This window comes from Haliotis rufescens, unplaced genomic scaffold (genome assembly GCF_023055435.1).
Source record: "Haliotis rufescens isolate VD_foot unplaced genomic scaffold, xgHalRufe1.0.p SCAF_1, whole genome shotgun sequence".
Taxonomy (NCBI): Eukaryota; Metazoa; Mollusca; class Gastropoda; order Lepetellida; family Haliotidae; genus Haliotis; species Haliotis rufescens.
This window is the reverse complement of record NW_025963779.1, coordinates 57910357-57922960: the sequence shown is the minus strand read 5'-3', so window position 1 is coordinate 57922960 and position 12604 is coordinate 57910357. Positions and strand designations below refer to the sequence as shown.

The window sequence follows — 12604 nt, the reverse complement described above, 5'->3', positions numbered from 1 at the left end:
ATTTACAGTGATAACAGGTGTCAATCATTCCGCTAGACATTCCAAGGCGGCAATTATCTTTGATCTTGAACTAGGGCCCGGTATGTGCGACATGTTATTGACAATCTATACTTTTTTGTGGTTTCTGCCAAACCGTCATTGGGCATATACTATTCCAAATTAAAAAGGCTGTTTTTGATATTTTTACCAACGTTTTATAGTGCCATTTGTCAAACATGTGAACTGAGAACTGAGCCGCGCAAACAATCTCATCAAGTGTATAATATGTCCATGTTAAAAAGGGGATTCAAACTGTAGTTACAAATTGTTTAAACGAAATAACACATATGCAGCTTCTTAATAAAAGATAGTTAGAGTTTCCGTGGCACTGCATGTTTGCAGAATAAATTACTTTTCATAGGCGATACAAAATCAAAATCTTCAGTTTTATTGTGACACTGCTTGTAGATATCACAAATAATCTTTGTTTATCAACATTGTTGTATTGGAGGTTTTTTAATAGTCGTATACCCGGGTGTCGCATTGTGCAGTTTTAGCAATGTACGGGGATCAAAAATCTAATAGATAACAACTAACGTTATACTATGTACATGCATACGGTAAAGCGATACGTTATTTTAGAACATATTTTAGAAATAATTGTCTTCTGTGTCAAAGGTTCTCACTATAACACTGCAGTTCACAACGAAGTGTGCTTTCTGCGACAGAGATAATAAAAGATGGTAGATGTAAATTGTTAGGTCCGTTCACAACTCTATATCGAACGTCTTATGTTAATAGAGTAGTCATTACATTTCTATATTCATGTATATGGCACTAAACGATTCCTTTACAATGTATGTATATTTGTCAGATATGAGCAATATCTCAGAAAGGGAAAACATTTCATAATCTTATGTGTGATGTTTTGCATAATATAATAATATCGAACGATAATGTATCTCCTCTATATGGTGATTTACACAGAAATAAACCGATGTCTTTACATAAATAAATATGTAGATATTTGGTCTTACCTGAGCTTTCTCCTGACTCTGACCAAATTCCATGCAGTGATGCCTCTTCCATTGCAAAAAGTCGATCCAAGATAATGAACAGCCTTTTTTCAACGCGTTTCAAACGTAACTGGCCATCAGACGTCTAAGTATATATGCATTTTGGATTTTTTAAACGGAAGTGAGAATTTGTATAATGTGGACGTCTCTGCCCAATACTAAAATGTTTTCACAATTCAGTTGAACGTTGAGTCGCAACGCACAGTTCATAAACGGCACCTTTCTTCTCACGATAAGATAATCTTATTGAAGGATTAACATATTGGCGCACATGTTTGGATCAGTGATTGTGATTTAAACAAAGCAGATTCTTCTAAAAACATCATGGTTTGCCTAGGTCACAGCCAGCAAAAGCGTTTACAAAATATAATATATTAGTTCAAATATTACTAATGAGGCCCTCTATTGTAGAAACGATCTTTGTTCTACGACAATCGTCAGTCGGTATGGGAAAACAAAATATTTGTTTATTTATTCAAATTTCATAGGCAATGTCATATGATTATAGACAAGGAAGATAAGAAAATAAATATAAAGAGTAGCCACTTTACATTTCAGTTAAATTTGCTCATGATTTGGTCTTTTCGTGGTAAATAGTGCCAAAATATAATATGCAGCTACCAGTAATTGTATCTACAATGATATAACTCAATCTGTTTTTCTCATCATTATTGCAGTGAATTGTCGTATGAAAGGCGTATGGCCTTTCTGAATAAAAACTGTTAAATTTAAACCAGACAAAACAGGTGAAAAATAGAATCTTTGAAAAGAGAAACAAGGGTAGTATTTTGATAGGGGTTTCACTGAAAAAATTAAGTTCACAGCGAAGCATTCTTGCTTAGTCTGTTCCTACAAATAGAACAGAAGGCTATAAGGACCAACCGTATTCCGTTATATATGTTGCTTCTGTTTCATCGTTTCATACATTGTCCTTTCATCATGCCGGGTTACTATCTTTAGATACAAAAAAATCACCCCAAAAAGCTATTTTTATTCATTAAAAACAACAACAAGGAAAAGATTTATTAAAGGTAACAGTAAGTGTTATCTGAAATATTTATATTCTATTATCCCCTTTATTTGGAGTGGGAGTGTCACATCATCATTCAACATCGGCTTCACAAATGGGATGTGCCCGACGGGTACAAACACAAAACAAGATATGGTAAATAATCTAACTGAATATTATGTAAAAACTAGAGGTGAGTTTTAAGATAATAAGTTAAGGATTACTTCAGATACTAAAATGAGTTGTTTCTTTCGTTTATTTAACGTCTGCTTCACAGAAAGTGAATTTTATTTAAAAAAGGTAAGTAAAAACTAAATGAATAAAATATAATGTTGTTTGTATAAAAGCACTGAAAGATGGCGTCAGTTTGGAATGAAGACTATTGCACACCATGGAATTAACTTCTCGCGCGTAACATATCACGTGACTGCTCGCTATGTCACGTGGTAGGTCATTGGTGCTATATGACACGTTCTCCTCAGCGGCAGAGTATACCCTGATTGGTATGCTTCAACAATCATCACATTCCTGTGTTTGCCCAGCTGCCTGCTCAAGTTGCCATTCATCGTAGATTAAGAAACTGGTCAAGTTTCTGGAGAGGGCCGGATTAACAACTGAATAAGTAAGTAATCATTTTACTTCTCCCATGTAGATGTTATGTTGCGTAGAAGATATTGATTAATGAAAGCTGAAAACAATGTCTTGTTTGACGATATGATGTAGATTAGATGGCAATGCGTTACATGTAAACAGCTTTTCTTTGCGATTTTTCAAACAGATTTAGAAGTTGCTTTCATACCATACGAAACTACTGTCTAAGTTGTCGAAAGTGAATGTGAGTCGAGAGTATGTTAATTTCTGAAATGTCTCAGTACAACTCCGGCTATACCACTCCCAGATAAAATATTTAATTAGTTTAGTGTCCTTGATACCATTTCACGACTGCGAGGTAGGTTTTTCATAACGAGAATACGACATTGGGTATGTCCGTAGTTGACGAGAACGTCTTTTGAACTATGATATATTAAAAATATCATAGTCGTACATAGACGGCACAATTTCACCAATAGCGAGAACCAATAAAGACTTATGCGTAAAATGTTATGATAAGATACACGTGAGGGTAATCGGAATTCAAAAGATGAATATGTTGACAATCTTCAGATAACCGTCACTTTAGAAAGTGTGAAATTCAAATATCATTTTTCCATAATGAAAGCTATCACTCTAGAAAGAGATAAAACTGCCAACCATTAATTGCCGACCTGAGCATTATGCCAAATCTTTTCTTCTTGATACAGGGAAATTATAAAACTGTAACTAGTTCGCAACCAGTTATTGTAGATCTTAACTTTACTGTAATTTCCATGCACTAAAACAGAATTGGATCCGTTGTGTTCATCAAGCATTCAGATATAAATCTTATACATGACCAGTTACATAACTAAACCCGAGTCTGAGGCGAGCATGCACTAGAGAAATATTGAACTGTAGAATGGGGTATTGATTATATTTCGAAAACTTACCGTTTTAATGTCTGTTAATTCGTTTAGGGTTCTGTTAGATAATAGAGTGACGCCTCTTGACTCGTTTTTAGTTATCTTACTACAAATAAATGTGAACGGTTCATATATGAATACAGTGTCAATATACTTCTTGTTCCAATAAGAGTGATGTTGGAAACACTATATACGACTCACTATGACAAATCCAATGACTATTTATCTATAAGTATTCTGGCAACTTCAACAATAGATCGTGTTATTTTGGAAACAAAACTACTTTGTTTTTAATTGAGAGAATATATAATTATGTGAACATAGTGAGAATTGCGTATGAACTCTTTGCTTTCAACGATGATAATATGAAAGGGGTGGGATTTTGTACAAGAACGCCACGAAACAAACGACAGTTGAAAGCAACAAACGCAGCATTAAAAACCTTTCATACTAGATTTATATGTGAAATTAAGCATTATTTCGCGGTCCATAACCAATTTAATTGCATTTCACACCGAAATATTAATTATTCATTATTTGTTAAGTCCACTTAGATTTGATGGTATAAATGTTCGAAGTATTTTACCGACTGATGTTATATTGATACTTTCGTACGAGACAACTTACACTCCTTTGATACCTCTGATTCAGTTTGACTGACCACATCAGAATCCAGAACAGGCTAACATCATGGTAGAACCAATATGATTAACCTAAAAGTGTATGGATTCACGTTTTTATTGTTATCGTATAAGGACGTGACGAAGCTATGGCTTGAGCATTACATCAATTTTTATTTAATGAATTATTGCTTTTTGAAAGGCTGTATAAGTTTATCATTATATAACTGGCACAGAAACTCGATCTCTGTAAACACTATCACCATGAATACGTATTTGGTCGCAAGTGTTTATTGTATGGAATGACATTAAGATGTGGCATGTGACTTTACTGCATTTAAACCAAACCTTTCGTCCAGTTCTTCGTCAGTAAATTGTACCTGCATATTCTGCTATAGAAATAGTAAACCATAGAAATGGTGCTTACTAGTTTTTAACATGTATATTTAAGACAGTGGCATCCTTACACTGCAAACACGAAAACGTCGTTTTTTTCCGTATATGGTCATTGGACGGAAAAACGACGTTATTTGGACGTTTTCAAACCATCGTTTTTCCGTCCAAATAACGTCGTTATTTGACATCGGAATTTACTGGGAGAGAACGATAGCGTTAAGCTCCTCCCTTTCTTGATTGACATTGTCAATCAAGCAACAGCGTCTACCGGTATTTCTACTTCTCAGATTTCATTGGTCAGTCTCCGCGTGTTAGATTACAGGCCCGCGTTTGACGCTGCACTCGAAGCGCTTAGCGGAAGTACTGAAATCAATCGTTCTGCGCATGCGGATTACTTAATGCCTTGACCAAATTTTCCGTTCTGTGCATGCGCGACTTCGCGTATTGTTTCCTAGATTTAATGTCACCACTATTTGACAATGGTTCATAAACTCAGTCACGTGAAGGTTCGGAATCGTAACGAGTAACTCCATTTAAATTAAAGAGGAGCCCCAGTGATATGGGAGATTCCAAGATGAAACTATTCTATTCTATCTAGGCTGCCGCCCAAACCGATCTAAACGGGACCCGATAGCTTATTGTATGCTATATAGTCATATGGAAGTGGACAAGAACTATACATTTTATTCCGGCCGATTGTTCTTGCATTTACTTATAAGTCAGGAAAATGGACTTAAAAGGGGAGTTGTTGAATGTAATTATTTTAATTATTAAATGTTGCCTATACACTAATCTGGACGAACTTCTCATTGTTCTGTTTATGTCATCCTATATACTATTAGTATGTTACCGTTCTAAAGTCAACCTCTCACATAACATTATATTGTTCACAGTATCAAAGTTTAATCAACAATATCAAGAGCAGCGATTTAAACCACTGAAACACCCAAACACAAGGCTGTTATCAAGCGCTAGTGCAGACGTGATGCATCAGAAAAACTGTATCGTAATGTCTTCAGAAATTCAATTATACTACGAGATAGTACGGCTAACGCTGACTCACCGTCGGAACAAAGACAATATCGCTAATACAGATACATATATAACGTATTTGAATGTTAATACTAAAGAAAAACAATCATTATTTTTGCAGTGACGATATAACACGTTTATTGTTAACTTTCATCAGTTTTGCTCTTCATTTTAATAACTTTGTTTTCACATATATATGTAGCAATACCCGACAAGCATGTCATACATAATTATGGGGCAGTTTTCAATCTTGTACTGACTTACTCTGGTGTTAATGAGCGCAGTTTATTGGCTTGTGTGTAAAACCCCGTTTTTCTGGTAATCCTATTATTACTTAGTTTATTTCTATCTAATGACACCCTGTTCTCTGGATCATGGCTCCGTGACTATCCATAACAATTAAGATGAACATTCAGTTCAAGTAAATGAATGAGTTTGTTTTGACGCTACAGTCAGTCAAAAAACCAATGCTGTGAGGTTTGATAACACTTCTACCAGGTCGAACATCGTGGATCCTCATTTTCGGCCTAAAGAGAATCATAGTTCATATGCTAATCCATCTGCGAATACCCCCCCACTCAAGATGACCTTACTTGTTGCTAAATCTATCATCTATCCCCCCAATATCACCCCCCACGCCCCCGCCCCCACCCCCCACACGCACGCACGCACGCACGCACGCACGCACGCACGCACACACACACACACACACACACACACACAAACAACTGACCTAAATAACCTGGATAGGAAATACTGCTGATAGCCTCTGGTCAACTCAGCCGCGCCACCGCAGAATGTTCGTCCAACTCTGCAGGGGGCATTCTCAGTGGCTTCAAACGCGCTGAAATGTTTTCGCCTTGCATCCAAGATGGTGGACAAGTGAAATCGTATGAAATTTGGCTATTTTAGGTCCTATCTCTTTTTTGATTACACAATAAAGTCAATTCATAGTTACACGGTTGTGAAGAAGCTTACAACTTTATAAGACTTATTCATCTCATTCCAAAAAAGCTACTCGCGCTCACATAAAGTTGTAGTTATTATGTCACTGTTTTATTTCTTTAAAAATATATTACATGTTCAACAATATCAATTAAGATGAACATTCAATTTCCGATATAAGTAAATGGAAAGTGTGTTTTACGCCACAATCAGTCAAAGACCAACGTTGTCCGGTCTGATGACACAAAATCTACCAGGTAGCACATTGAGTACAACCTATCCCCATTGAAGTCTCCACTGTGGGTATTCCTGAGGACGAAAAGGCCCCATGTACCTAGGAATTTCATCAATACATTCATGCGCAGCATTCTCTGCCTAAAGAAGATCATATTGTTAACATGCTAATCCAACTCGAACTACCATCCCGCTCAAGATAAATGTTTTATGTAACATCCAACAGGCCCACATTTACGCACGCACGCACGCACGCACACACACACACATATTTGGATTTACCAATCCCTGAATTGAGAAGACGTGCGTTACGAAGCTCCTCCAAGTCATCATCAATATCCGTATATGTCTGTGATATCATTACCCTTCCAAAGCCGAATATACATTTATTGTGTTTTCTTGACAACAAATGTTATAATTGGGATAACACTTTCTGAGTAAAGTACAGATTCTCGTACTTTCTTGGGTTGAGTCCCGTCCGGGATTTGAACCCACACTGTGAGTGAGGCACCCAATCGCCAGAACACAAAGTTGGCGATCTAACCCAGCCACCGAACCAAAAATGTTAGTCCAGATGACGTATACTTTGTGTACTCCTCTGACAAGAGAAAAATGGCACGGCTTCTATGACCGAAAGCTTTGAACCAAAATGCCTTTAAGAAAGTGATCAACAGTAACACACATTATATTTGGATACCACTTTCTCAGTAAACTACATATTTTTAGGGTGGAGATAATAGACGTTGATGGTTGATTATCAATGGACTAATTAAAGCCAAAACTTAACTTATGAATGATTGGTAATGGGAAATGGACAATGGGCAAACGGGAGGCGGGGTAATCAGCGCCATGCCAGTTATCTGTTGGCTTCCCTTGTTGCGTTCCCTTCTTTGCTATCGTTTTACTTTTGTTGTTCTTACAGGTACAAATATATGTTCTCTGCCTCATAGCATTTAATAATATGCACCTGATGAAGGAGAATGTATATATTCCGAAACGCAGTGTTCCTCCGTTGACATCCATAAATATATTTCCTTGTGTGTATCAGTTCTTAATGCCCTTAAAAGACTCAATCTAGCTTTGTTTTTAAATGTGGTGATATGTGCGTACAATATAATATGGTCATGCCTATATACATTTGGGTCTTTATCTACATAAGCATTTAGACATACAATTTAGAGCTAAGGACATTGCAAATTCTGCAGTCATGAAGTACACGTCATAGCAAGCTGTGATCTTTATTCATACTTTAGATATTCGTAATGGAGATCTGTAACTGAAGTTTACCGTAATCTTCCGCAACTCTCACCTCCTGACCAGTTGAACGTCTTAGTGCATTCAGATGCCATTGTAAAATTCCAGGCTGCCCCTCTTTCTGTGATGTTTTGACGGATGAAATCTATTGCGTTATAATCTCTGTTTGCTGATATATAATATGTACATGTTGTAAAATATTTACGATATTTTAAACGTGTAATTCGATGCATATGCAATGCAATGTGAACATAAGTGCAGATGCACGAAGGCGGTTATAGTCATAGTTATACTGCGATGGATGTAGGGGAATGGTAGAGGGGTGTATGTATGTATGAAAGCACGAATACCGATACATGAGGGCGGATATAGTTATAGTTCGATGGATGTTGGGGAATGGTGGGAGGATGGATTATGTATGAAAGCATGTGCATGGATCCATGTTGGCTGACGTAGACATAATGGTGGGGAAAGAAGAATGTGATGTGGGTGGGGGTGTGTGCGAGTGTGCGTGCGTGCATGCGTGCATGCGTTGTGATACGAGGGTTGGCGAACATGTTGTCAGATGATTGTGTGAGTAAGTTAAGTGATTGAGGATGTGGCAGGTATGAGTATTGATACATGCAGACTTGGGGTTGTGGGACTGGGTGTGCCTGTACTGAGGTATTTCGTTTCACTCACTTATAGTGTTTTCTTTCACTCAAATACTGTTTTACGCATTTTAATGACTGAAACTGTAGTGACTCAAAGGTCATACTGGCCGGGCATTCAACATATCTACCCCAACTACATACGTAGCCATTTTTATGGTGTACAATTCTTCTTCTACCTCACACACACACACACACACACACACACACACACACACACACACACACACACACACACACACACACACATACACACATACACACACACACACACACACAAAATACTAAAAGTATATTTAACAAAACGGATATTCCGTCACTTTAGAAATAGTTATCAATAAACATTTATCTGTTCATTGACCTCTTTATGCTGTAGGCATATAGGTACTTCCCACATGAACGGATGATGTGTATGTTTATTAATGTAACAGGTTTAGATGTATTGTCTATCTTATGTACAAACTACTAATTTGTTACTATCTTTTTCAGGAATCATGGCCTCCTTTATGAAGAGAAAACGCTGTGAAGACTGTGGAAACTCTTTTTCCTCTTCTTCTAATTACAAGCGACACAAAGGCACTTGTCCGAGTACAGAACCTGAACCTGCATCTCAAGACAGCTCTGACGATGATGAAGAGGTATACTTTGATGAAGATGAGATTGACGATCTGCTTCAGAGTTTTCAACCGAGAAAACCTCAGCAAGCTGAATCCTCTCAACCTGCCTCACCGGAAGTGAAACCATTTTTTAAGGCACTCATCTTATGGACATGTTTCTTCCTCTGCATTTGGCAGTCTGTATTTTATATTTCCTCAAATGCCATCGCATTCCTTCTGAAATACCTTCATGCCCTTCTCGCCGTTGCCGCTCAGCATTACAAGTTCCTTGCTGTTGTAGTACCGATGTTCCCAAGTACTATTTTCCTGCTCAAGAAATTACTCAGAATTGACGACAATAACTTTTTCCACTATGTTGTATGCCCAGCATGCTGTAGCATATATAGATATTCTGACTGTATTTCTGTTTTCGAAGGAGAAGAAGTCAGTATGACTTGTTCAAACGTCTCCCAACCTAATCACCCAATGAGACATTATCGCCAGCCTTGTGGTGCACAACTGTTACAAAGTATGACCCTTTCCTCTGGCAAGAAGAAGCTTGTACCACATAAGAACTATTATTTTAAATCTCTGAAAGATTCACTTTTTAACTTTTTGTCAAGACCAGGTTTTGAGGAGAAATGTGAACAATGGCGTGACAGGGTCGTTAGTGATGGTACTTTGCATGACGTGTATGATGGTCGTATCTGGAAGAGCTTCAGTGGGACATATTTGAAGAAGAAGAGAAACTATGGCCTTATGCTTAATTTAGACTGGTTTCAGCCATTCAAACACGTCAAATACTCTGTAGGTGTAATGTATTTAGTCATCCTCAATCTACCTCGAGAAGAACGTTACAAACGTGAGAATGTTATCATTGTTGGTATTATACCGCACATGAAGAAAGAACCCCCTACAAACAGTTTTGTACAACCTTTAGTTGATGAGCTTCTTGAAGCATGGACAGTAGGTTTTTCATTCAACTCTAAGATATTTCGCTTGGCCTTAATGTGCATTGGATGTGATATCCCTGCTTGCCGAAAGTTATGTGGCTTTCTGGGACATGCAGCCGTCAAAGGGTGTTCTCGGTGCAAGAAGTCTTTTCCTGGTGAATTCGGCAAAAGAGACTACAGTGGTTTTGACAGAACTCAGTGGATACCTCGCACCCATGAAAAGCATATACGAGAAATTAGACACATCACAAGTGCCAGAACCAAGACAGATAGAGAAGCACTTGCGAGTTCGTATGGAACAAGATACTCCGTCTTGTCTGAGCTGCCATACCTTGATCTGATCAAAATGTCTGTTGTGGACCCTATGCACAATTTGTTTCTGGGGACATCAAAACATATGTTGCATGTATGGAGAGACACTGGTGTACTAACTGACAAGAACTTAGACACTATCCAAGCAAAGGTGGATGCAGTTAACTGTCCAAGTGACATTGGTCGCATCCCACATAAGATTTCCTCCGGTTTTGCAGGGTTTAGTGCAGACCAGTTTAAAAACTGGACGTTACTGTTTTCTGTGTATGCACTGAAGGATGTTATTTCTGATGATCATTTAGAATGTTGGCGAAATTTTGTATTGGCCTGTAGATATTTGTGTTGCCGAGTATTAACTGAAAATGACATAAAAATGGCAGATTTATTACTGATCAGCTTCTGTGAGAATTTTGAGCGATTATATGGCCGTGACAGAGTTACCCCTAACATGCACTTGCATGGTCATCTGATTGAGTGTGTTCAGGACTTTGGACCCATTTACTCGTTTTGGCTGTTCAGTTTTGAACGGTTTAATGGTATGCTGGGCGACTACACAACTAACAAGAAAAGCGTAGAACTGCAGCTGATGAGACGTTTCGTAAGCCATTCTCATCTCCTTGGATTGGTCTTAGATGACGAGTTTCACTTTGGAGACACCCTTGAGCCGATCATCGCCACTGTTACAGCTAACATTAAAGTGGGTACTCTTGGCAAGATTAATTCAAGTGAATGCTTGCAGCTCCGACAGATGTCATCCCGACTTCATCACATTGAAAACCTTCAGTGGACTGACATTGACAGGTTCATTTTTTCAAAATATAAAGTCCGTGGCCTCACTGAAAATGATGAACACTCCCTTCAAGAAATGTACAGAGCCCTCTATGGCGAAACAGTCGAGACTTTGCCGGCCGTTAGGGAAATAAAAACTCTATACCTTGGATCAGAAGTCTTTGGATCTGCCAAGTCTCAAAGTGTGAGATCTTCTTACATCACTGCCTACTGGACAGACGGGGACGGGAAAATTGGTTGGGGGGTTTCTCCGAGACCTGGAAAGGTATTGAGATACCTTCAGCACTCAGCAAGAGTTGACGGCATAGAGAAGAGACACATCCTTGCAGAAGTTCAATGGTATCGGGAACTTGAAGATAAACTAAAAAACCATTGTGGCCGACCAGTGGAAGCCTGGCACTCTTCCATGTATGTTGACTCTGGTCCATCTTCGTTTATGCCCATTCAACGAATTAAGGGTAAATTCGTCAAAATTGAGGGACAAATAGGTACCAGGACAGTTACATTTGTGTCACCAAGGGACAGATTTGTGTGTGTGTAATTTATTGGTTTATTGTTGTTGTAAAGTTTTGCTTTAAATAGAAATTTTAATTGTACATTCTATATTTTAGTTCTTGTATGTGTATTATTGTAGATATAATTGTATACATGTATGATCATTACCCAGTGATGTGCCCAAGTGTTATTTATTGTACATATACCTTGAACTATGACATGATATCCTGAATATAAATTCACGTTCATCCTGTGTTTTGTATTTTTGTTATTTCTGCATGGCTTGGTGAAATGTAAGATTTGGAATGAACACCTCGACAGCAGTTTAGTTATAATGCTATCAATTTATGGATTAGTTCTGAGAAACAGAGAGGGAAACAGCCATATATAACAGGGTACCAATCCGGTGTTCAATCGCATCGCCATGTCTGATAAAGGTATATTCGATTTGTAAAATAGCACTAGTAAAACCACGATGCCTCTCTTGATAAATTGTGATAAATTTCAAATCATTTATGGTGCTAAGTTCATATTACAAAATATTTGAACAAAGCGCAACAACAAACTGAGAACCAGAAGAAGCACCAGTAGAAACATAATTCTTAATTTATTGAGGCTTACATCTTTTATGTGAGCTTGTTAAACAACCAAGAGAAATTCACTGTACTACGCTATATACAAATTAAATAAAAAATCTACCCTCAGTGACCTTTATTTTGCATCTTTGAAATAAAATCATGATGTGTTGCGATATCTAAATATTGC

At 37.7% G+C, this 12604-nt stretch overlaps 1 protein-coding gene across 1 annotated transcript; it reads left to right on the top strand.

The window, feature by feature from the left end:
* The first annotated feature begins 2555 nt into the window (after nt 1-2555).
* LOC125381544 lies at nt 2556-12094 on the top strand. The gene is made up of 2 exons (XM_048398502.1): nt 2556-2686; nt 9184-12094. The coding sequence occupies exon 2, from the start codon at nt 9189-9191 to the stop codon at nt 11883-11885; it is 2697 nt and encodes an 898-aa protein (XP_048254459.1). The 5' UTR covers nt 2556-2686; nt 9184-9188; the 3' UTR covers nt 11886-12094.
* The last annotated feature ends 510 nt before the right edge of the window (nt 12095-12604 follow it).

Excerpts from the sequence above, each read along its gene's own strand:
- LOC125381544 (XM_048398502.1), top strand. The coding sequence starts at position 9,189 with ATGGCCTCCTTTATGAAGAGAAAACGCTGTGAAGACTGTGGAAACTCT.